Source organism: Rhinolophus ferrumequinum, chromosome X (assembly GCF_004115265.2).
Source record: "Rhinolophus ferrumequinum isolate MPI-CBG mRhiFer1 chromosome X, mRhiFer1_v1.p, whole genome shotgun sequence".
NCBI lineage: Eukaryota > Metazoa > Chordata > Mammalia > Chiroptera > Rhinolophidae > Rhinolophus > Rhinolophus ferrumequinum.
Window position 1 is genome coordinate 100,983,579 of NC_046284.1, and position 24,381 is coordinate 101,007,959.

Sequence of the window (24,381 nt, forward strand, 5' to 3'; positions counted from 1 at the left end):
TTTGTATTACATAAAAGAAATGCACAATGCTGGAGAACCTTAATGTTAAGTTATATTTGTCCCTTCAGGCCACACTGCAGGATTTGGACCAGAGGCGCCCCCAGTTGGAAGAACTCATTACTGCTGCCCAGAATTTGAAAAACAAGACCAGCAATCAAGAGGCTAGAACAATCATTACGGATCGAAGTAAGTCTTGTAAGAGGCATGTGAGACTTAAGGAAAGATGTATGAAAAGTTTCAGTAATGACTTAGGTTCACATACCTCCCTCGCATTTATAAAAATAGTGCAAAATACTTGTAAATTATAACTATTATACTAAGATTTTCAGTCCATAACGTTTTCTTTCAATAACTGAATGTAATTCCACAAAATAGAGGAAGTATAATTTTCATCAGTGAAGACTTCTATAGTTGCAAAGTATGGAGTGGTGGGCGTGGTAAGTATGATGTGACACAACATTTGTTCCTCACTTGTCATCTAGCTGGGCTGGCGTCCATGGAGATGCCAGTCTCTCCCTCATATCCTTGGTTATTGGTCCAAGCAGGCAGTTGCTTCCTAGACTAGGTTTTATTTGCGTCTGCAGTGGCACTTCCAGATCTGGACGTCTCTCTGCTACCAGTACTTTGATGCCCTCATTGTGTAAAGTCAGAAATTATTGTACCATTCCTTGTGCCACACTGGGGTGGGTGGGAACTCTGAGAGGCTGTTTGAGGCCCATTTGCCTAAACACTGTCCATGCTCTTTTCTTTTTTCTTCTTTACACAGAGTGATTCAGAGTGACTGTACATGGGGTCAGGGAGAGTGGTAGTGGGAGGAGTAGAGGAAACCATTCTCCATGGTGTTCCCCTCAGAGGCTGTCGTCAGGAATGAAGTCCAGGTCACCTCAGCTATCAGATGCTCTTGGTTCTCCCTGGATTTCTTCCCTTCCCTCCATACACCTTACTTCCAGGGATACACATCGATAGTGAATTTTCGTACTGCCCCTGCAGTGCCTCCCCATTTCCCTTCCCACAACCAGAAGAATCTTTTCCAGGGCAGGAGTACAGAGAACCTTCCTTTATCTTTTATTTATCCAAATCTTTTGTCTTAGGCTAGGCCTAGGCTTTCGAAACAAAAACTAAGAGTCTACATCTTTAGACTCTGCATTCTGTTGTGTCGACACTTCCTGAAGGAAGTGAAAGCAGAATGCCTGGCTGCCTCCTAGGTATCAGGCAGTATGTGGTGTGTGTGTGTGTGTGTCTCTGTGTGTGTGTGTGTGTGAGAAAGCTTTACAAAATCCTGTCAGCTAAATTTCATAATCTCCATTTTATAGATAGGAAACAGTTTCTGAGAAGGGTTAATCAAATTGCTCAAGCTTACAAACTAAGCAAATAACAGAGCTTGGAATTTGCAGATGTCTCTTTCTGACTTGAAAGTCTATGTTCCTTCTAGTCTGTTTACTCCTTCCTATTTTGTTCCGTTGTTTTTGTTAATGACCTTAATCACTAGGACTAGGGTTAAATGCGTTTTTGATCTGCAATTAGGTATGTGTTTATGCATTTCCTAAAGACATTTCCTCTCTCCGTTGCAGTGATTGTTAATTAAAATAGACTTTTCTTGATTTTGAAATGTTAACTGTTTCTGGTTGCTCAGTTTATTTGGGTCTATGCTGATGTATTATTTGGGTAGCACTAGCTTCTATAAAGGTAAGCTCCTAAATCTTGGTGGTATACCACGGAAGTTTACTTTTTGTTCTAGTGCAGTCCCAAATGAGCAGCCCTCTAGGAAATCATTCAAGGACCCATGCCCCTTCCATCTTTTGTGTCCAGAACATCGGAGTCCTATGCATTCAATGGGCAGATGAGGAATGAGTATTGCTCGTTGTAATTTGTTATGAGCCAGGCCTGGAAGTAGTGCATGTTAATTCCATTTATAGTATGTTTGCTGGAACTTGTCACATGGCCACACCAAATGGCAAGGGAAGCTGGAAAATGTTGTCCAATGGTGAGCCCAGGAAGAAGAGAAACTAGTTTAGTAAGGAACTTGGTCGGTCTTTTCCACAGCTAATTTGGACAGGAAGAATGCACTTACATTCTGTAGTTCTGTGTAAGGTATAGGATGTCCTTTCTATACCCAGCAAGGCAAGAGCAAAACTGCCTTGTAATGACCAATATAGATAGCCGTTCAATTGATGTAGTAGAGTGTTCCTCCCTCAAACTGGTACCGTGAGGCTTCTCCACCAGGTTGCAACACACTGGCCCCAAAACAGTGAATCTTAGCGAGTATGAGACAGAATTCCCGTTACACAGTTACACAGTTAAGTGATCTGTTTCTTGCCTGAGAAATATGGAAATTTGGCAAAAGATATTTATGCAAATCTGAACAGATTAGTATATAGAAAGTCACTTGTTATTTTCCTAATGAAAAATAACTTCTGTCTTTCCCTAAGAGAAAAATAACACTAATTTATTTTATAGTATCCATTCAATATTGTCTAAACATTTTTCATTATCCCTTGCAGTCTTTTTTGGATATTGTATCGACTTTTTTTCGTGATGTAGATTAAAATTGAGTGACTAGAGGGCGGGTTTGTACCTCTCTACTAATATCCAGTGATTTGAATGGTTCTGCTTTCCTAAGCTTTTGTCTTTTAAGAATGACTACCTTCATGAATATTTACAGCGTAGTAGAAAGATTCCAATCCAAATGGTCCAAAAAAGCATTTTCTTAAAAGCAAGTGTCTGTTGAGACATGTCATGTTGCTTATTAAGAGCCTCAGCCAGAATCTTAGTTCCAAATATGCCTGGGTCCTCTAGTGCTGGTACCAGGGTAATTCTGACAAGATATGTTTATCTAAACAATGCCATTTGCAGCCCTGCTCTGCTTCATTTTATCTCCATTTGAAATCTATGAAATGGGATGGAAATCCAATACTCATAAAGTTTCAATTGTGTTCAAAATAGAATTTTTTTAGTATAGATTTGGTGTTCAGAGGATGAGCAGAAATAAAATACTTGCTCATAAAATTGTGTTTTCTTATTTGAAGATTTCAGTATTCCTTTTTTTTTTTATTGCCCTGAAACTTCTAGAATACTTAAAAAGGAATCAGCGAAATAACGAAAAATATTCAATAAGTGTGAAATGCTATATTGGAACATTTTTTCCTCCTTGGTAAATCGCAGTTCATACCTTTGAACAGTTGGGGAAATCTATACATAGTTATTACATTCTGTTAAGAGAAAAGTCCAGCAAAAAGCAATTCCTCTCTACTAGTAATATCCATGCTAATATCTCAAGTAATGGGTCTACAAAATACAAACATGTTTTACTGTATAAAACTATTTCCATGGTATCTGTTGTTTTCAGGTGATTATATTGATGGAAATCATGGTGTAATAATCGAGGTGAGAGAATAAATTTCATTCTGAGTGCTTTCAAATGAAAAATTCTCCCTGCTTATTCTGATGTTCAGGCTGCTCATTTTCTTCAGTTCTTTGGCTGCTGAATGTATCAGCCACTCCTGGTCATTTTCTTCTGCAAAAGGGCTAGGTCGGGGGACCAAAAACAAATAAGATAAAAACGGATCTCAAATTGTGTCCTTGGAGGTTTCTGAATTATGGAAAACCCTTGTTCATGTTCATTACTACTGCAAATCATCGTACCATAATACCCCGCATAGCAGTGAGGAGAATATATGGAAAGAAAGAACTAGTCTCTCTTATTGCTGTGTTTATGCTGCAAATAATACTGGTGAACATCTGACATTTGTATTTGAGAGCCTTGCTTCTATAGCTTCTACTTCCCTAACCCCCACTATTACCATTTTAAAAATCTATAGAAATAGCACATGTGGGTTTTGAGGGCAAGCTTCCCGAGCTGGCTACTTATTAGCTTTGTGACCCTGAATAAACAATCTCCATAAATGATCTGATTTCACTTTCCTCCTCTATAAAAATAAGATTACTTGTATGTACCTCAAGGTTGGAAGATTAGATAACGCTTGAAGAGCACTTAGATCCCAGCCATTTTAAGAGCTCAATGAATGTTAACTCTTGTTATTTTAATTATAATCTAATTGGGCTGTTGGAATGCTTAGTGGGAAAGCATTTAATAAGCTTCCCCACTAAGGGGTGGGGGGTTGAGAAATTGAGATTGAATAAACCAAAAGGAGAAGGTTGCTTTGGAAAAGATGGAATAAGATATAAATGGAATTAAACAAATATTTGGAAAAGCTTTTATATGTGTGATACTACAAAAAGCAAAGTAATTCATGTACGTTACTTCATTTTTAATATTTACTATAACCTTAGGAAGTGTTGATATTATTATTCTCATTTTAGAGACAGAAAACTGAAGCTCAGAGAGCTTAAGTAACTAAGATGTCAGGAACAGGACTAGAGTTTAAATTCATGTCTGCATGATTCTGAAGCCTGAGAGGCACAAATAGAAAGGGCTGGTTAGTCAAAAAATAGGAAGGACTATTTATTTGAGAACTTAAAATATTAGGAAGAACTTCAGTTTACTGTAATCTGAATATAATTTTTGCTTCTCCCATCGCTAATGTTATCTTCTGTGCATTTGGGTGTCTAATTGTAAGATTGTCTCTTACGTATGTTGGAAATGTACAGGACCGTGGACCTCAGTCATCTACTAGCTGCATATCCTTGGCTAAGTGGGTTCACTTCTGTAAGCTATGATTCCCTCATCTGTGATGTGGCATTAATAATAATACTGAGGTTGGTAGGGTGATTATGAAGATCAAATCACATGCTGTTTCTAAAGTGAAGACCTGGCACATACTACTCATTAAATGGTACTACTCATCATGATGAGATGAAGTTGGAGATGGGAGAATATGAAGGGGTGTAATACAGGGCCTTTTACCAGCTAAACCGGGAGAGGAACTGCTGAAACAGAACGCCAAGTCTTAAGAGAGAACTGTTTCTTTTAAAATCATTTTTTTTCAGCTAAGGCTTTTTCAAAGCCATTTGAAATTCGTTGCGAAATTTGGTGACATCGTATACATTTTAAGAAAATAAATTTGTATCGTATTGCTTAAAGAGCTGATATACAGGGCCGTGGAAGGGAAATGTTCTGCTGTATGACAATAGAGATATTCTGACAGCATTTTTGAATTAGCTGACAGTTTCATTGCAGCTTTGTCAACCTATCATTCATTGCTTCAGCCAAATGTATGAAATCCTTCATGGTGAAATAAAAGCACCTTGTGTTCTCCACATTTTTATGAAATCGCTATTGCTAATGAAATGCCAGCCAATATCTTCCACTCAGGTATTGTCTATTAGAGAGTTGCTTATTTTAGAATAAGTGGAGTCAACCATATAAATTTCCTTTTTTTGACATCTAGCACCTGCTGTCAACCTGTTATAACTATAAGCAGTTCTCAAAATTTACATCCACCAGGATGCCCCTGGCAACGAAAGAGTTCAGTTCAGTAAATATTTGAATGCTTACTCTGTGCTAGTTAATATCAGAGGTGATGGACGGGACACCAGGAGGCATAAGATTCAGCCTTTGTCATAAAAAAAGTTCATAATCAGAGGTGAGTATTTGGACAAGTATATTCGGGCAAGGCAGTCTAGGATAAGTACTTCAGTAGAGCAGTATTACAAAATGTTGAGACCAAGAGGAGGGGAGATTGGCTCTGAATGAGGGGTGCTAGAATGATTTCAGGAGGGATTTAAATTTGATCTGGTCATGAAAAGGATTTTGAAAAGCAGAAGGAAGCTGTAGAAGGAAGGATATTTCAGGAAAGAATGACAGGAGAATACATAATTAGACTTAGGTTAGCAGTGGTATGATGGATGAATTTGTAGGAGTGGAGAGAAAGGGGGAGAGGGAGAGAAAGAGAGAAAAAGAGAGAGAGAGAGAGAGAGAGAGAGAGAGAGAGAGAGAGAGAGAGAGAGAGAGAGGGAGATAGAGAGAAGCGGGGGGGGGGGGGGAGAGAGAGAGAGAGAGAGAGAGAGAGAGAGAAATGAAGGACCGACCAGCAGGATGGAAGGACCATGCATCCTGAATCCTGTGTCATGCAATGTTCACGTGTCCAGTCTCTCTCTGCTGCTTTAGCCTTCCCCACTTTGTATGGTTATGAGGGTCCGTGTCGAGGATGTCTAGAGCCAATATGCACCTGCTCTGTCCGAGAGACCCAGGGCCAAGTACTCCTAATGTACAGGACGGAAGACATGTAAAACCAAAATTGGTGTCACCAGTGGGTGGCTGATCTAAGGTGCTGCAAATGTCGTGAATACTTGGTGTCTACTTGGTCCTTCCGTGCCTTTCTATTCAGAATGTTTATATCCTGACTACGTTATCCATGTCTAGTATGTCTCACAAGAATTACCTATATTTAGTTTCATCTATCCTTCTTCATTTTCTTCTCTATTGCACAGTAGTCTTACATAAACAGCAAACATTTTCCTATACAAGTATCTTCTCATCTGTTCTTCTGAGATGAACTGGCCCAGAGAGGTGTCGTGCATCTTTTGCCAGGTATTGTTCTAGCCCAAGCTAGAGCAGTACCAGTGGAGTGCAAAGAAGGAACTTAGTTAAGGTATGCAGTAGAGCTGGCATTAACAGGATTTGGACATTGACTGTATGTGTGCAATTGAAGATCTAAGAGAGAGCTTGCCTCTTAAGATTTTGAGATTCAGTGCTTTGGAAGATGGTGATTGCATAACTAAAGACAAACTCGGGACAAAGAATTGATGATAGGTGATCAAATATGCTTAAGATACAGCCACAGACCATAATGAGAAATGGTTAAAAACACAAGCAGAGTTACCTCTACAAAGATTTGAAAGTTACCTAGGGTGGATGAGGTTGCAGAGACAGGTTGCCACGTGAAAAGAAAAGTAGACTTAAGGAAGCACCCGGTACTTGGCTTATATTTAAGGAATTTAAAAAGAGTGAGCACCACCCCTCCCAGTGGCAACTTGCAAAGTAGGTGCATTTAGAAAAACCCACACTGAAGAATGAGTTTATAGGTTTTTCAGTATATTTGTTTTCTGTATGTTCTGCTGTGCAACCGGTCTAATAAGTTTCTTCCTCGTCCTTAGTGATACTTTGAACATTAGGTTGGTGCAAAAGTAATTGCGGTTTCAAAGGGTAAAAATAGTTGCAAAAACAGCAATTAATTTTGCACCAACCTAATAAAATAAGGAAGTGTAGAAACGCTTCAGCTAAAGACTGTTGTGTTTATGTATGTCAGGTTTCTGACTTAACACTCAATATACCAGGAAAAAATAATCATTGCCATTTGCCATGTAAGTCTAATGAACCCTTTGGCTTTGTATTTTTTATCTGTTCAAGTTATTTTTCAAATACTGTACAGAAGTAAGAAACAGATAGTAATGAAAACAACTTTATTAGGAATTTTAATAAGAATTTAAATACAACAAACTCCTTTGTATCAAAACATCTGGGTGTACGAACTCAGAAATGATTCGCTTCACACATCATTTTAGCAAAACAAGATGGTTCAAGTTCTTCAAGCAAAATATTATGTAATGAATTTCTTCCTGTTGAATGATTATATTAAAATACCATTTTTCCTTTCTGTCCTTAGAAATATATTGTTCTCTCATCAATTCTTGTGTTTGGGGAAAATTCATCTAGGTTATTATCATTTGAAGACTCACAGTCTAAGATTTCACCTATGTAATCAATTTCACCATCATCATTAGAGTCTAGAATGCTGGTATCCATCTCTTTGCATTTATCGTCCACTATGTGTAATAATTGTGACATGTCTTCCTCTGGCAATTCTCTTACCTTTGACATTTATGAGAGTAAAATGAAAACTTCAAAATTTTCAACTGTGTTCAATGAAAGCTAAAAGCAGACACCAAAGATGACGTCTCCAGTATTATTTTATACCTTCTTAAAACATGATCCAATACTTTGAGCAATGTAACAAGAAAACTAAAGGATGAAGACTTATTTACTATTGTATCATACTTCTAAACAATCCTATCACTCTTCCATTTACTGATCATTTTTGCATACTTAGGACAATTTAAGTAATGATTAACCAGCAAAAAGTTTCCACTTTAGGAAAAATATGATCACTAAGACAATACGGTATACCTTAGACTTTTAAAGGGTTCAGTGGACACACATATGAAAAATACAATGAATTTTATTTTATTTAGAGAATAAGTAGAATATCACTTTGTTTTTTGGTAGACCACTAGGATAAAATAAGTCACAAAATAGCATTTTTTATGAATAGTTGCTACTTCTCAAAAAAGGAACTCAAAAAATAAATTTGGGTTCAGTCGACCTTGATGGTATATCAAAGGTTAAACAACACAGCACTTGCTTAATCCCACTACAAGAAGAAGAGTTTTATTGGTCAGTAATCTACAGAAAAATAAATGTGTGTGTGTGTGTGTGAGTGTGTGTGTGTATGCACATCCATATACAGTGATGTGCTGTATATTGACGTTTCGGTCAACAATGGACCCCATATACAATGGTGGTCCTATAAGATTGTAGTGGAGCTGAAAATTTCCTATCGCCTGATGCCATTATAGCCACTGTAACGTCGTAGCACAACACATTACTCATGTGTTTGTGGTGATGCTGGTGTAAACAAACCTACTGCGCTGACAGTTGTATAAAAGCATAGCACATACGATTATGCGCAGTACATAATCCTTGATATGATAATAAACGACAGAGTTACTGGTTTATACATTTACTATACTTTTTAACATTATTTTAGAGTATGTTCTTTCTACTTATAAAAACAATGTAAAACAGTATTGTGTTATGCTGGCAGCAGCCTCATACATCTCGTGTTTACCGCGTCTCATGCTGGCATCATTTTCTTTCGGGCTTGATTTAATCTCGCTGGTTTTGTACAGCAACATGCTGTACAGGCTTATAGTCTAGGAATAATAGGTTCTACCATACAGCCTAGGTGTGTAGCAGGTTGTACCACTAGGTTTGTGTAAGTGCACTCTGTGATATTCATAGGACAAAAATCACATAACAACTCATTTCTCAGAACGTGTCTCCGTTGTTAAGTGGTGTGTAACTGTATGAATATGAGCAAGAGAGCAAGAGAGAGAGAGAGAGAGATTTTTTTTTAATTTATTTTTAATTTATTGGGGTGACAATTGTTAGCAAAATTACATAGATTTCAGGTGTGCAATTCTGTATCACATCATCCATAAATCACATTGTGTGTTCACCATCCAGAGTCAGCTCCCCTTCCATCACCATGAGAGAGAAAGATTTTTTAAGGAATTGGCTCATGCAATTGTGGGGACGGGAAAGTGAAATCTTCAGGGCAGGCCAGCATGACAGATACTCAGGGAAGAGCTGAGACTGCAGTCTTGAGTCCAAAGGCAGTCTGGAGGAACAATTCCTTTCTCTTCTGTGGACCTCAGTCTTTGCTCTTAAGGCCTTCAACTGATTAGATGAGGCCCACCCATATTATGGAGGCTAATCTGCTTTATTCAAAGTTTACTGATTTAAATATTAATACCATCTAAAGATACCTTCACAACAACATCTAGAGTGGTGCTTAAACAATTAAGCATCATTGTCTAGCAAAGTTGACATATACAATTAACCGTTACAACGAGGTTCATAGTGGATGTGTTTCTTCACATGTAAATTTCATGATTGCTTTAATTTTCATTAGTATCCAGTTAATAGGGTATATGGAAATATACATTAAATAATAGGAATGATCTTTAACATCGTAATGAATTTCAGAGCTCCATCGGAGTAATTATAACTGTACATAAACAGTGTGCCTATAAAACAAGTTTATATGTTTTTTCTTTGTTGGTAGAATTTCACTTGTTTTACATTAACACTAAACATATATCATGAAATAATTCTGATTTAATGTATTGCAGTTTTTAATTCTGTATGAGAATTAAATCAAATTATATTTGAATAAGATTTAAAATCCAAATTAGCTGTCATGATTATATTCAATTATTAATCTTTCATGGAGTGTATAATAGAAAAAATAAATATACTTTATTTAAAGTTATGTAGCTACAATTGTAAACATAGTATTTTATACTAATCGCTTATGTTTTCATTTTGCTTCTTTTTAAGGGAAAGATTTGTATTCACAAATGTTCTACTTACCTACTTTAAAGACTAAACATAATGAACGTAACTTAAAATGATTTTTTTCTTCTTTGGTATGCTAAAATAAAGATGATGATGAATAAATATAAAGAATCGCACACTCAGACAAAGTAAGCAGATAAGACAATACAAAACAGAAAGAGATGAACCCACAGGAAACCAGATTTTCATAGGCTAGCATTTTTATCTTGTGGCCTAATGGGACATTGCAACTATAGACTTCAATTTCTGTTATATTTTGGTGTCTCTGAGCATAAAGAAGAATATTACTCCCTCCTGGTGATACCACGCAATTTAGATGAAGCTAAGCCAAGGGTTAGATATGTGCCATGGACGGCTCCTAAGATTCTTTCATCTCTCCTCACATTTTGGAAAAGTGTCGGGATTATTTTGGACCTACCATTTCTTTCTTTACCACACTTTCTTCATTAATAATTTGAAGCAACATGGCAAATTGCTTACTACTGGTCTTTATTCTGTTGTACCGGTCTTAAGGGAAGCATTTATGAAGTAAGCAGGAAGGATTAGTAGATTGTGACCTTTCTACATGCAAAGGAGAGAGCTGGGCTCATTTTACTTTAGTCAGGGAAAGGACTTTGCCGTTACCTATTGCTGCAAAACAAATCACTCCAAAACTTAGTGCCTTGAAACAGCAATCATCATTTATTCTCTCTTACAGGTTTTGTAGGTCAGAAAATCACGAGTGACTTGGTTGAGTGGTTCTGTCTTGGAATTTCTCAGGAAGGTGCAGTCAGTAAGTCACCTGGAGATGTAGTCGTGAAAGCTTGATGGGCTGGAGGACCCACTGCCAAGGTGGTTCACTCATGGCTTTTGAGGGGGTGCTGTCTAGTTGGTTCCTCTGTATTGTGACTGGCTTCCCCAAGAACAAGTAAGCCGTGTGTACAAGGCAGAAGTTGTAATACCTTTTTGGACCTAGACTTAACATTCATACTATTACTTCTTCAGTAAGTTATTTGTTACACAGGTCGGCCCTGATACAGTGAGTGACACCAAAAGGGCATGAATACCGGGAGGTGAGGATCATTGGGGACCACAAGATTTATCAAGCCTCCATATGAAAGTTTTCTGAAACATGATCCCATGTCACTTTGACTATCTCCATCAGATACCCCTGCAAACATCCTCCCGTTGCACCTCCCTGAAAATGGCAGTGTGCCCTTCATCCCACATGCGCACATTGAAAGGAAAAACAACCCACCAAGACCTTTTCTGTAGCAGCTGGACATGTTCATAGTTATCTCAGGGTGGCTCAGCCTGGCTCCACCTGAGAAATATGGGATTTGGAAAGTAAGTTTTTGAGTATTGGAGGCCTAACAGAAAGACCTAGATAGCTAATAGTTGGTTATGGGAAAATGATGAGAGCAATGATGATTATTACTTTTATGTTAGTGAGACAAACATAAGAATGTCTTTTCTTAATTTCATTCCAAAAGTAACGTAGAGCTAAAAGCAGTAGATCTAAAATGAGAAAACATGGCCTAAGTCCTGGCTCTCCACTTGAATGACAGTGGAACCTTTGGCAAATTATTTAATCTCTCCCTTTGTCTTTTCATCTGTAAAATTGGGTTCCTGATGCCCTCTGTGCCTGACTGCTGTTAGGATTTAATGGAATGACATATGAGAAAGCCCTTTTCAAATGGTAGAATGCTACACAAATAGCAATGTCTTAGTCATCTCAAGCTGCTGTAACAAAATACCATAGACTGGGTGGCTTAAACAATAGACATTTATGCCTCACAGTTCCAGAGTGTGGGAAGTTCCAGATCAAGGTGCCGACAAATTCCTTTCCTGGTGAGAGCCCCTTTCCTGGCTTGCAAAGAGCCACCTTCTCAGTGTGTCCACACATGGTAGAGAGAGATAAAGCTCTGCTGTCTCCCTTTTATAAGGACACTAACCCCATCATGGGGCGCCACGCTCATGACCTCACCTAAACTTAATTACTTCCCAAAGTCCCCATCTCCAGATATCACATTGGTGGTTAGGGCCTCAACGTGAATTTCAGGAGGGCACACGCTCGGTCTGTAACAATAAGCTATCCTCAGTATTCAGAGCTCCACTAGGTCTTCTAGATGTCAACAGTGATAGAACCCTGCTATGAGGGTAAGAGTTTTCAGATCTAGAAAATGGGTACATGAAGATGGAAATTGTTCTTATGTCTACACACATAATTTGTAGTATTTGCTCAATAAATTGAACTTTTACTCAGAGTGTAGATTCTCTCAAATTCCAGTCCAGGGCCTTGGGAAAAATAGGTTCTCATCAAGATTTTTTGAATGAGTAAATAAAATGCTTTGCGATATTTTCTTCGAAATTAAGATAAAGCCGAACTATTTATGAGGAACATTCTATTTTCAGAGTTGCCAGCTACTGCATAGTCCAGTTTATGACCATCTGTAATTCTAACCTTGGGTCATGGGAACAAAGCCATTGAGAGTCCCCTACAAAGTCTATAGGGCAGTGATAGAAACAGTAAGTCTGACCATTGGAGTCAGATTTTTCTCTTTCATACAGGAGCCATAGAAGTGCTGCCTTGGGGCACACCTAGCTTTCAGAAAAACATAGAATTAGTGGAGGGAAGGAAAGCCAGAAAGTCCTATACCAGCCTAATTTACTTGGTATCAGAAAAATGTGTGCTAAAGAATAGAATGTTTGAAACGATAAAATGAAGGCCCAGTTGCACAGAATAAGAATGAGAGGAAAACACCCTTCTCTATAATTAAGCAGAAAACGGTGCCGTCAATTAATAAAACCTAGTCAACCTGAAAATGTAAACATCAAGTGTAATTGTGCAGAAAAATAAGGTAAAGTGAACAACGTAGGAATATATAGGCGTATGTTGGCCTTTTGAAACAATGGCACTTTACTTGCTCCTTGTGAAGAATTTCGTTTAGTCTTAGCCATTCTAGAAACACTAAAAGGGGAAGACACAGTCCTATTGGACTATAAAAAGGGAACATTCTCTTGATTACTAGTAGTACTTATAAATTGCTCAGATTTTTAGAACATCAGGTTACGTGTCTCTCAATGCTGGGTATCACGCCAAACATAGCATATATATATATGCACATAGGGACCATAGGGGACGCATAGGAGGTCTGACAGTTAGGGTCGTGAACTCATCCTAGAAAAGGTACTACATACCTCATTGCTGCATATCACTACGGTCACCTTCGAAGTACTCCCCTTGGGAAGCTATGCACCGACGCCAGTGCCTAGCCCACCCTTCAAAGCAATTTTGGAACTCTTTTTCTGGAGTGGCCATCACAGCTGTCTTCGTATTACCCTTGATGTCCTGAATGTCATCAAAACGTCTTCCTTTCAATATTTCCTTTATCTTCAGGTAAAGAAAGAAGTCATTGGGGGCCAGATCAGGTGAGTAGGGAGGGTGTTCCAATACAGTAATTTGTTTACTGGCTGAAAACTGCTCCACAGACAGTGTCATGTGAGCGGTTGCATTGTCATGATGTAAGAGCCACGAATTGTTGGCAAAAAAGTCCAGGTCCTCTAACTTTTTCATGCAGCCTTTTTAGCACTTCCAAATGGTAAACTTCATTAACTGTTTGTCCAGTTGGTACAAATTCATAATGAATAACCCCTCTGATATCAAAAAAACGTTAGCAACATTGTTGCTGCGAGTTCGCGAACTTAATTGTCAGACCTTGTAGCAATAAATGAGATGGGATTAATTTTTCCTTATCATCTGGTAGGACATGCAAAATGCCCCTTTCCCTCTCAGTAGCTAGACATTTCAGTAACTGAAAACACACCCCAGGGAACTCCACACTATATGAAACATTTCAGATATTTATGTAGAGGTGTCAAAAATTTTACTTATTTGACAAAGTCAAATTTTATTCAGATTCTAAAATAGCTCCTTTTATAAATAATAATGCTTTAGATCTATGTTATGTTTTACAGGAATTAGACAAAGAAGTCTCATATATGAGTTGCTTTGAGTTCCACAATGTCACCTAAAATAGATATTGTCCTCAGTAAATAAATGAAGGAACCAAGGATCATAGTTACTAATAACCCTTCTCAAGGTCACATAGATAACAAATGCTAGAGCCAGGATTTAACCCAAGTGTTCTGATTCTAAAAAAGGGTGTTAGGTGGGTATTCTTTTCCAAAACCTATGCTGCAAGGAGATTACATTTGAGAGTCAGTATATTTCAGTAACTCAATAATATACATACACACACGTATTTATAGACTTATATGCTCATGAGTGTATATATTTATATGTAAATCATAGGTATACTACTGACATATATTTTTTTAAATTTATTAACTTGTGATAGTTTATTTCAATGAAGTTAAAATATATCAGGTATTTATTGAATCATGGGACTCAAAGATCCTCAGAGGGATTCATTCTGATGCATTAAGCAAAGTCACTTTTAAACTATATCAGGAAGATAAGAAGCCAACATATGTTAAAAGAAAACAAGAAACAAAAAAACTTTCCAGTAGGAAACTCTATTACCCCATTTCACTGATAGTTCTGATAGAGATGTGGGAGTAGAGGGAACAGGTCTTTTTCATGTTGCCGCAGTTCTAAGTTATTAAATGTAGGAGGTTAGGAATTCCAAACGTTGTTGTGTCTTTCTGAGGATATTCTCTCTAGTATGGGTTTTAACTCCCTGACTGAACTGTAAGCTTCAAATTGTTACTGCTTTATATTTGAATTCCCATAATTCTCACATTTTATTCTGAAAATAGTAAGCATACCATATATACTTCCTGATTGAATGAACTGTGTCTCACAGGGTAGCTGGAAAACAGTGTAGGGCTACAAGCTGCCATCATTACCTCCATGACCATGAATCACCATTAGAAAGAATTAGCCTGAAGAGATTAATAAAATGCCCTGCTTAAAAAGCAAAAAACAAAACAAAACAAATGAAAACAATAACAACAAAACCACAGCAAGCACACCCAGACTTTTGAATGGTGAGTGCTTTTTCAATTTTGAGATTGAGTCTTTTTAGTACAGACTCTTTTTTTAATTTTTTTCTAAAAGCATTTCACTTTTTTTTATTGGTATTCTTATTTTATTTCTTTTTTAAAATATGTTTTTCAATTATAGTTGACGTACAATATTATGTCAGTTTCAGGTGTATAACACAGTGACTAGACAACTCTATAACTTATGAAGTGATCACCCCAATTAATCCAGTACCCATCTAACACCATACAAAGTTATTACGATACTACTGACTATACAGTATTCCTATTTTACAGAACAGGAAACAAATTTAAAATGGTAAGTAACTTGTCTAAGATCAGAGATGGTAGATGGAGGAGTCAGGATTCAGACCCATGTGTGCAGGACTCCAATGCTCAGGTCCTTGACATATATCATACAGTCAAGTCTTGGCCAAGGCTTAACAGGAAATTATAGCAAAATTAACCAGTGCCTGACTTTTAGTTGTGAGTAGGAGGTGTGTGGGGTTTTCCCAGGGTCTGGAATTTTTTATTTATTTATTTATTTTTAATTTATTGGGGTGACAATTGTTAGTAAAATTACATAGATTTCAGGTGTACAATTCTGTATTACATCATCTATAAATCCCATTGTGTGTTCACCACCCAGAGTCAGTTCTCCTTCCATCACCATATATTTGATCCCCCTTATCCTCATCTCCCACCCCCCACCCCCCATTACCCTCTGGTAACTACTAAACTATTGTCTGTCTTGTCTATGAGGTTTTTTTTCTTTCTCTTAGACGTTTATCATTTCTATCCCTCACACTGTGGACCCCCGCCCCCCATCCACTGTCTCTCTGACATCGCACCGAGCCATCCCATTTCCACTATCTCCACTCCCAATGCTGTAGTACAGACTCTTTTAAACAGAACAGATTTTTAAAGCATTTTGGCCTGATTCCAGTTCACATACCTCATCCTTGCAGAAAACCTACTAGGCCATTTGAAATGTTCTTCAGTTTGTATTTGGAGGCTCTGCTGATTTGAGCAAAAATGGAAATGAAATGTAAATAGAGAGCTCTTAATCTTCAGAAGCTCAAGTACCTTCACTAATCTTGAAAGTAGACATTTGAATTAGGATTCTCTTTATCTTTTTTTTTAATGAAAATTTCTTTTTCCTTTCATCATGATGTCTGTTGAAAGGGTTCAGAGAACTCAAATCAGGAAGTCATGTTATTGCTTAAGACAAAATAGGAATGTGAATTTGTATTATATAAAGAAAACAGTGTATGACTAAGTAGGCTGTTGTCCTTAGGCAAAGTAGAATAAATATCAACACAGGGAAGCCAGCAAGATGTGCTACGGGCCGTGAAAAACATTACATTCATTGGCTTTACTCTTCATTAGGTAAGTAATGAGTTATACATATTTTAAGATTAAAACAACCAGGCTGACTATGATAGTTTGCATCAGTTAGTACCAAAATCTGGGATAGGCGCTTGGAAGTTGCTTTATTTTAACAGTACTGACAATATTTTGTTTACGAGGTCTGACAATTAAGTACACGAACTGGTTGCAACAACGTTGCTAACCTTTTGTGGTATCAGAGGGATTATTCATTATGAATTAGTACCAACTGGAAGTTAATGAAGTTTACTATTTGGAAGTGCTGAAAAGGCTGCGTGAAAAAGTTAGACTAGACGACCTGAACTTTTCGCCAACAATTCATGGCTCTTGCATCACGACAATGCACCAGCTCACAGGGCACTGTCTGTGAGGGAGTTTTGAGCCAGTAAACAAATAACTGTATTGGACCACCCTCCCTTCTCACCTGATCTGGCCCCCAATGACTTCTTTCTTTACCCGAAGATAAAGGAAATATTGAAAGGAAGACATTTTGATGACATTCAGAACATCAAGGGTAATACGACAACAGCTCTGATGGCCATTCCAGAAAAAGAGTTCCAAAGACTAGGCGCTGGCATTGTTGCATAGCTTCCCAAGGAGAGTACTTCGAAGGTGACCATAGCGATATTCAGCAACGAGGTATGTAGCACTTTTTCTAGGATGAGTTCGTGAACTTAATTGTCTGACCTTCGTATATTTTGATTAAATGATATTTCGTTATTTTTGTGTTCTCATTCTAAATATATACACCGACAAGTTTTGTGGACATTCAGAACAGTTTAACTTTACCTATATACTGACTTTGAGATTAGGTCATTGGTGTTTATCATGAATATAGGAGCCAGATTCCTAATATAAAATTCCATTCTCTAAAATAACTGGCATATACACCTGTCTAGTTCAGATAAAAAGTGTTGATTATGTATAGGAGGAAAAGTAATTTTGCTTCTCTTCTAGATTCCTGGCTGAGACCACTTCCCTCCCCCGTAACAAAAGACAGATTAACAGGAGAAAAACAAACAAAAGTTTAATAACATGTATACCTCCTGTATATATACATGGGAGAGACCCAGGGAAACTGAGTAATTTCAAGAAATGGCCCAAGCCCTCACCTTAAATGCCATCTCCAGCTAAACACCAAACGTGATGTTGGCAGGGCAGGGTTAGTTATGGGAGGTGAGATGACCGGGAAAAGCACAGTAAACAAGAGTAAGGATGTTAGGCAGAGTTAAGTCATTGCCTTCTCCATTGATAAGTTTCTAGAGATGGAACGTTCCATTATAGATGTAAATGTCTCTTACAAAAAGGTAACTTCTACTCAAAGCTTTTCCCTTGTCTGCTATTTCTTAAAAATAATCAGCCTAAAATAACCCTTATGCCAAAGGGGCATATTTTGAGGTGTCAAATTCTTCTTGCCTTCAACTAGAATACCAATTTGGTTTTTAAGACAGAATTGGTATCCATAAGGAATTCAAATAAAGGAGATCTTAAGAAAATGCCACAATGTTGGTTTGAAACTAAAATTAATTTTTAAATTTTGTTCTATTAAACTCAAGTAATTGGACAGGCTATTATTTCATTTCAAAATTAAATTCTTGAAAAATAAACAAACGAGACTACATCAAACTAAAAAGTTTTTTCACAGCAAAGGAAACCAACAACAAAACGAAACCGCAACCTACTGAATGGGAGAGGTTATTTGTCAATGATACATGTGATAAGGGGTTAATATCCAAAATTTATAAAGAACTCATACAACTCAACACCAGTATAAATAATCCAATTAGCAAATGGGCAAAGGACCTGAATAGATGCTTTCCCAAAGAGGATATACGATGGCCAATAGACATAAGAAAAGATGCTCAACATAACTAATCATCATAGAAATGCAAATTAAAGCCAGAGTGAGATACCACCTCACACCTGTCAGAATGGCCATCATCAATAAATCAACAAACAAGTGTTGGCAAGGATGTAGAGAAAAGGGAACCTTCGTGCACTGTTGGTGGGATTGCAAATTGGTGCAGCCACATGGAAAACAGTATGAAAGTTCCTCAAAATTAAAAATAGAACTACCTTATGACCCAGCAACTCCACTTCTGGGTATTCGAAGAAATCCAAAACAGCAATTCAATAAGATATGTGCACCCCTATGTTCACTGCAGCACTATTCACAATAGCCAAGATGTGGAAGCAACCCAAGTGCCCATCAGTAGATGATTGGATAAAGAGATGGTACATATATGTATACAATGGAATATTACTCAGCCATAAAAAAATGAAATCTTACCATTTGTGACAACATTGACCTAGAGGATATCATGCTAAGTGAAATAAGTCAGAGACAGAGAAAGACAAATACCATATGATTTCACTTACATGTGGAATCTAAAGAACAAAATAAACAACCAAAAAACCAGAAACTGACTCACAGATACAGAGACGAAACTGATGGTTGCCAGATAGGAGTGGGGTGGGGGGGGGGCTGGGTGAAAAAGGGGAAGGGGTTAAGAAGTACAAACTGACAGTTACAAAATGTCATGGGGATATAAAGTACAGCACAGAGAATATAGTGAGTGATATTGTAATAACTATGTATAGTGCCAGGTGGGTACTAGACTAATCGGGGGGAGATCACTGCATAAATTATATAAATGTCTAACCACTATGCTGTATACTTGAAACTAATGTAAAGTAATATTGAATGTCAACTATAATTGAAACATTTTTTAAATAATTTATTAAAACAAAAATAAATTCGATTCTTCAGTATCAGGACATTATGCTAATAAAAGCATTAAATTATGTTCATACATATATGATTTAGTGTAATTTAATCAGAAATATAAATCTTTCAATTTGTGCAACAGTGTATATTTTGAGTGTAAAAATCCAACCGAATAAATGTGAAAAATCGAATTGGCTTTATTGAATGATTTGTGAATCAGGCAGCATCCCACCTAGTAATAGAGAGATACTCTGAGACGTTGTACAAAATGGAAGGTTTTCCTAGGCAGAAACTGGGCGGCACAGAAAAGTTATTAGTAAAAGAAAAGAAAGAATTGTTTCAGGCACGAGGACCTTCCTTTGGAGGAAGGGCCGCAGGGCTCTTATCAAGCAGATTACCTCCTAGTTGGTCCGGAAATTCCAGGACGTTTTCTGGAAGGGGCTGAAACTGGTATTAAGTCTTGGTTTGTTGTCCTGGGGGCAGGTGACTCCACCTTGGGCCTGTTGTTTGCTTTTCTTAACACAACTTTGTCTGTCTTGTAAGTATAAGCAATTTAAGGATAGGCACCGTTCTTTCAAGTACCTAGATTACGACTAGTACCTAGAAAACAGTCATTAAATGCTTACTAAATAAATGTTCACCTTCAAGCTTGTACAAGTAAATTACAAATAGATTGACCCTCTTGTAAAAAGAAACAGAACTGATGATACTGGTGACTTTCTTTTATAAATGTGTAAGTCTGCAAATATTTAGCAAGGACCTAATTTACACAAAGAAATCAATCTGGAGTGAAAGATTATTTTACTCATTTCCTAAAAGCTATAGCTGAATTATATTTTAAACTTGACCTAATCTTTTTACTTTTTACCAATTTGCATTAATATTTAAGTTATGTGAAGGGCAATTATAAGTTTAAAATGTTAACATTTTTATGTACACATTTATTCATTAAAAGTACTTATAGTATGCAAGGTATCGGGCTAGGAATTATACAGTATTTCAAGAAAACAATACTATAATCTCCATTAAGGTGTTATTAAATAGAAGTAAAATTATTATAATATTAGGTACACTATATATCCATATATATGTATATATATATGAGTATCATAGTAGAAATCTAAACTATATTTTTATAAACATACATATGTTTATGATTTTTTAATTCATTCATCTCTCTACACATCTCTGCATTTATTCATTGTTCATTACTTCATTTAATAATTATTTAGTGACCATTGAGGGAGAAGACTACATAAAAGTGAACAAAATATGAATCCTATTGTAAAAGAGTTGACAATCTAGAGGGAGGTAGATGTGTACGGACAATAACTTTGATACAAAAACAAAACAAATGCTAGTTACAAGGAAAGTAAAATGGAAACGCAAAAGGCGAAAGAGACTTGGCTGCAAGAGGTGTGGGACTGCATTTGTTTTATTTCGTCAAGGATTTCCCAGAACCTACGCAGGCACTTGATACAAAGTACGTTCACATGATATGTTACTTGTCTACTGAAGTAATAGTGGAACCTATCATGGAAGAAGTTAATCTGATGCTGTGCCTTAAAGTTGGGAGAAATGCTCTTCAAGTGGAAGAAACATTGGAAACACAGAGTTATAGGCCTTCAGAACTGGAAGAAGCCTTGGAGACCACCTGGTATAGTCTTTTCCTACTTTCTGTTTTCGGTACTGGAGCACTTTGGTCTAACAGTGTCTCAACACATTTGCATTTATAACGGGATACTGAATTGGAAGTGTCTACAACTGAGGTGCTAAACTACTATAGATAGCAAGACATCAAAGTGAGGTATGCCACAGACCACCAAGATCTGTTGGAAATGGATAGAAAGGAAATGTGTAGAAAGAGATACAGAAAATAGTGACTTAGAAAAAATTTGAGGGTTCTTTGGAGAAAATGCTGCTGTGAGTTCTTCCCATCTTTTAAGGTTCCTAATTTTCACAAGGGGAAGAGTTGACCCTTCCATTTCATTTTAATAGGAGTTTCTTTAGGAACACCTGGAGGAGTGGATCCTTGGATTCCAAGTTTCTGAGGTAGGAGTGACTGACCCTGCCAAAAAAAAACTTACCTGGACGAAGGACAGCAAATGAAAGAGCGCCAGTGATTGTCAAGTCTAGAAACACTTCGTGAAACCCCTCTAGTGATATTTAACCTCAGGAGCCCCAGAGAACAGAAAGTCACATTCTAACAGTGACAGTATTGAGTTAAGTAAGAACTTTCTGCTCTCCTTCCCTCTCCTCCCTACAGTTTTATTCAACCCTTTAGGGTGAGAAAGAGCAGCTGGTGAACGAGAGGGAAGGAATGTTGAGAGAGAGAGAAGCAGCTTACCATACCCACTACTCAAGGTGGTAAGGGACCTAGCCCAGTTGTAGCCGCTCCTAGTTGGGGGAGAAGTCATATGTCAATTAATTTTGAACTGTTCATTAATGTATTGGACTGGAAATTCTAATTTTAATATCTTAAAATAACAACAGGACCTTGCATTACCATATCATGGCCAGAAAGGACATGGGACCTGCCCATATTTTTACCAAGAAACAAAGGAAGAACTACCCCTTTAGCAGATTTAAAGGGAGAAAGGAAAGCAGATAATGTTGTCTTTATGCTTCTATGCTCTAAGTCCTGATTATTCAACATACAAGTTAAAACGTTCATAGATTTTTTTTTAAGGGAAAGGAAAACAATGTAAAGGGACTTATGTCAGGATACATACGAAGGTAACATTTGATTTTTTAGTGGAATCAATATTACAATCAGTTACCACTGAAATAGATTATTGAACTGGATGACTTTAAAAATGGGAATACCAAAATTAACAATTAGTCAAAGACATGGAGTTTTGAGAGTGTGTGATAACCTAGGAGCAGTAAACAATAGGGCTGGAATATTGCCTTTTAAGGATTATGACAAAAGGGAGGCTTGGCTGTTCATTTAGGACTCTGGTGGTGGTAGAGCAAGCCTGTTGCATTATATAACAACAGAGGGCGACATTCAATTCTATTTAGCTATGGACACTATTCACACTAGATAATTATACCATGGCTGGCTGAGTCTCCCAAGAAACCACGCCAGTGCTTAATGATGGTAAGTTACTTTTCTAGGCTATCAAAATGTCGTTATCAGACCCACAACTGTGCATACATTTTTTTTTGGTCATTTTTTTTTTTACTTTGAACGGCTTTACTCTTCTCCAAAATCCATTCCTAGCCTCCTTTTATTTAGAAATAATTTTTTAGACAATCTCAGTCTTTTTTTAACTCTCCTATAAATTTTAACAATACTTACACACAGAGACTTGGTATTCCAGAGGAATGTTCTTCAAGACCATGTGAATCAACCAATTTTCAAATGCCATTGCGGTGTATGCAAAATACACATTTTCATACTTTACACTCCTCATCATAGATCTTCTACAGATGAGAAAAATGGGACCTAGAATGGTGAAGTAAAGTAGATAGCAAGTGTCTCAATTAATATTTGAGCTTGGTTCTGGCTGATTCCAAAATATGCATTCTTAACTCTCTTGTATTTGTTTTCTATTCAAACTGTGTATTGCTATATAAGTTGCCTAGTGGCGCTCCCTTTCAGGGTCTTTCTAATACTTAAGTCACTTGTAAAATGAGTACTTTCCTTGAATAAGAAATGCATTGGGCAGAACACAAAGAACTTGGCAATATTAGGCATTAACCCCATGCCAAGTAGTTATCAGAAGGCCTAACGCTTTGACACTTCACAAGTATGATCTTAAGATAATGGAGTGAGGCTTGCACATTGTGATGTGCTTCATGGATTGGCTGCCTAAAAAAGATTTGTAAAGGATTCTGGGAAGGCCTGCCAATTAAAAACCGGAGATTGGCTGATAGCTTGCAGCAATTGAATTTTGAATACAGATGGTGCCAAATTCAATGTTTCCATAGCAACATACTTTTCCTTAATAACTTTTAGATGGGAGTGGGAACATAAAAGTAAACCATCTTTCAGCACATGTATATTCCTCCAGCATGTTTTTCGATTGATTTTGGAACCTAATTTGTACTTAACTAGTGATTGTTTTAAGTCGATCTGTATATTACTAAATTCTCCTGAGAAAATATTTTGAGAATAGCAGAAATAAATCTAGGGACCTTATAAACAAATAAAAAGGGCATGGTTTTAAAAAATCTTTCTTGGTCTGTAGCCAATCAACCAGGATTTTATACTGAGTGCAATTACCAATGGTCAAAGATTTGGGGGTTCTTAATGTCCGTTAAGACCAAAAGTTTAGCACAGCAGCTCAAACCACTCCAGCGGCAGCCCAGCTCCAGGGAGAGCTGTAGTTTGCATTCTTAGCTGTACAGGGCACAGCTCACTGGCACATGTGGGAATTGAACCAACGACCTCAGCAGTAGGAGCACAGCACTCCAACCATCTGAGCCACCGGGCCAGCCCATAAGCTGGGTATCTTAAGTGCATGTAAATCAATAGTTGGAGCTTTGTATTTATTATTTGCATTACTGCTCATTACTCACTTTATTCAACTGGGGTACTTCATCCCCCAAACCCTTACAAAACCACTCTTTCTGCAAAGATTGCCACCCTAGTGACAATTCCTGGACTATCACCACAAAACCTTCAGACATAATTGGGATATAAGAAGGCCCTGAGACTCTGCACTTTTAAGAAGCTATCCAAGGCTCAGCCAGGTTATTTTTGCAGGTGGCTAATATTATCCACCACCTGTTTTGTTTTTCTAATTTTAATTTCCGTAGAAAATCTTTTTTTCTAGCTTTTCCAAAACTTCTGGAAATTTAGGACTCAGAGCCTCTAGGAACTTGTGCATGGAAAGAGAAACTTAAAGAGATATAGAGTTAGAAAGAAATAGGTACATAGACATATACATAAAAATAGAAATATACATGTGTACATATAAATAGAAATAAAAGTGTATCGTTTAAAACTAAAGAAATATATACACTCTTAAAATGTAGTTTAAAAATATAAAAAATTTGCTACCAATTGAAAATAGCTTGATAAACTTGAATGAAATAAGAACCCTGAAAGCAAATCTCTCTCTCTCTCTCTCTCTCTCTCTCTCTCTCTCTCTCTCTCTCTCTCTCTCTCTCTCTCTCTCTCTCTCTCTCTCTCTCTCTCTCTCTCTCACACACACACACACACACACAC

At 37.2% G+C, this 24,381-nt stretch overlaps 1 protein-coding gene across 6 annotated transcripts in view; it reads left to right on the plus strand.

Moving 5' to 3' along the window:
* Positions 1 to 24,381, plus strand: part of DMD (dystrophin) — a 2,143,628-nt gene that overhangs the window by 1,542,062 nt on the left and 577,185 nt on the right. For all 6 annotated transcript variants that reach the window (XM_033109718.1, XM_033109734.1, XM_033109713.1 and 3 more), the window contains exon 52: positions 69 to 186. In XM_033109718.1, coding sequence (XP_032965609.1) covers positions 69 to 186 — 118 coding nt within the window. The remainder of the gene's footprint in view (positions 1 to 68; positions 187 to 24,381) is intronic.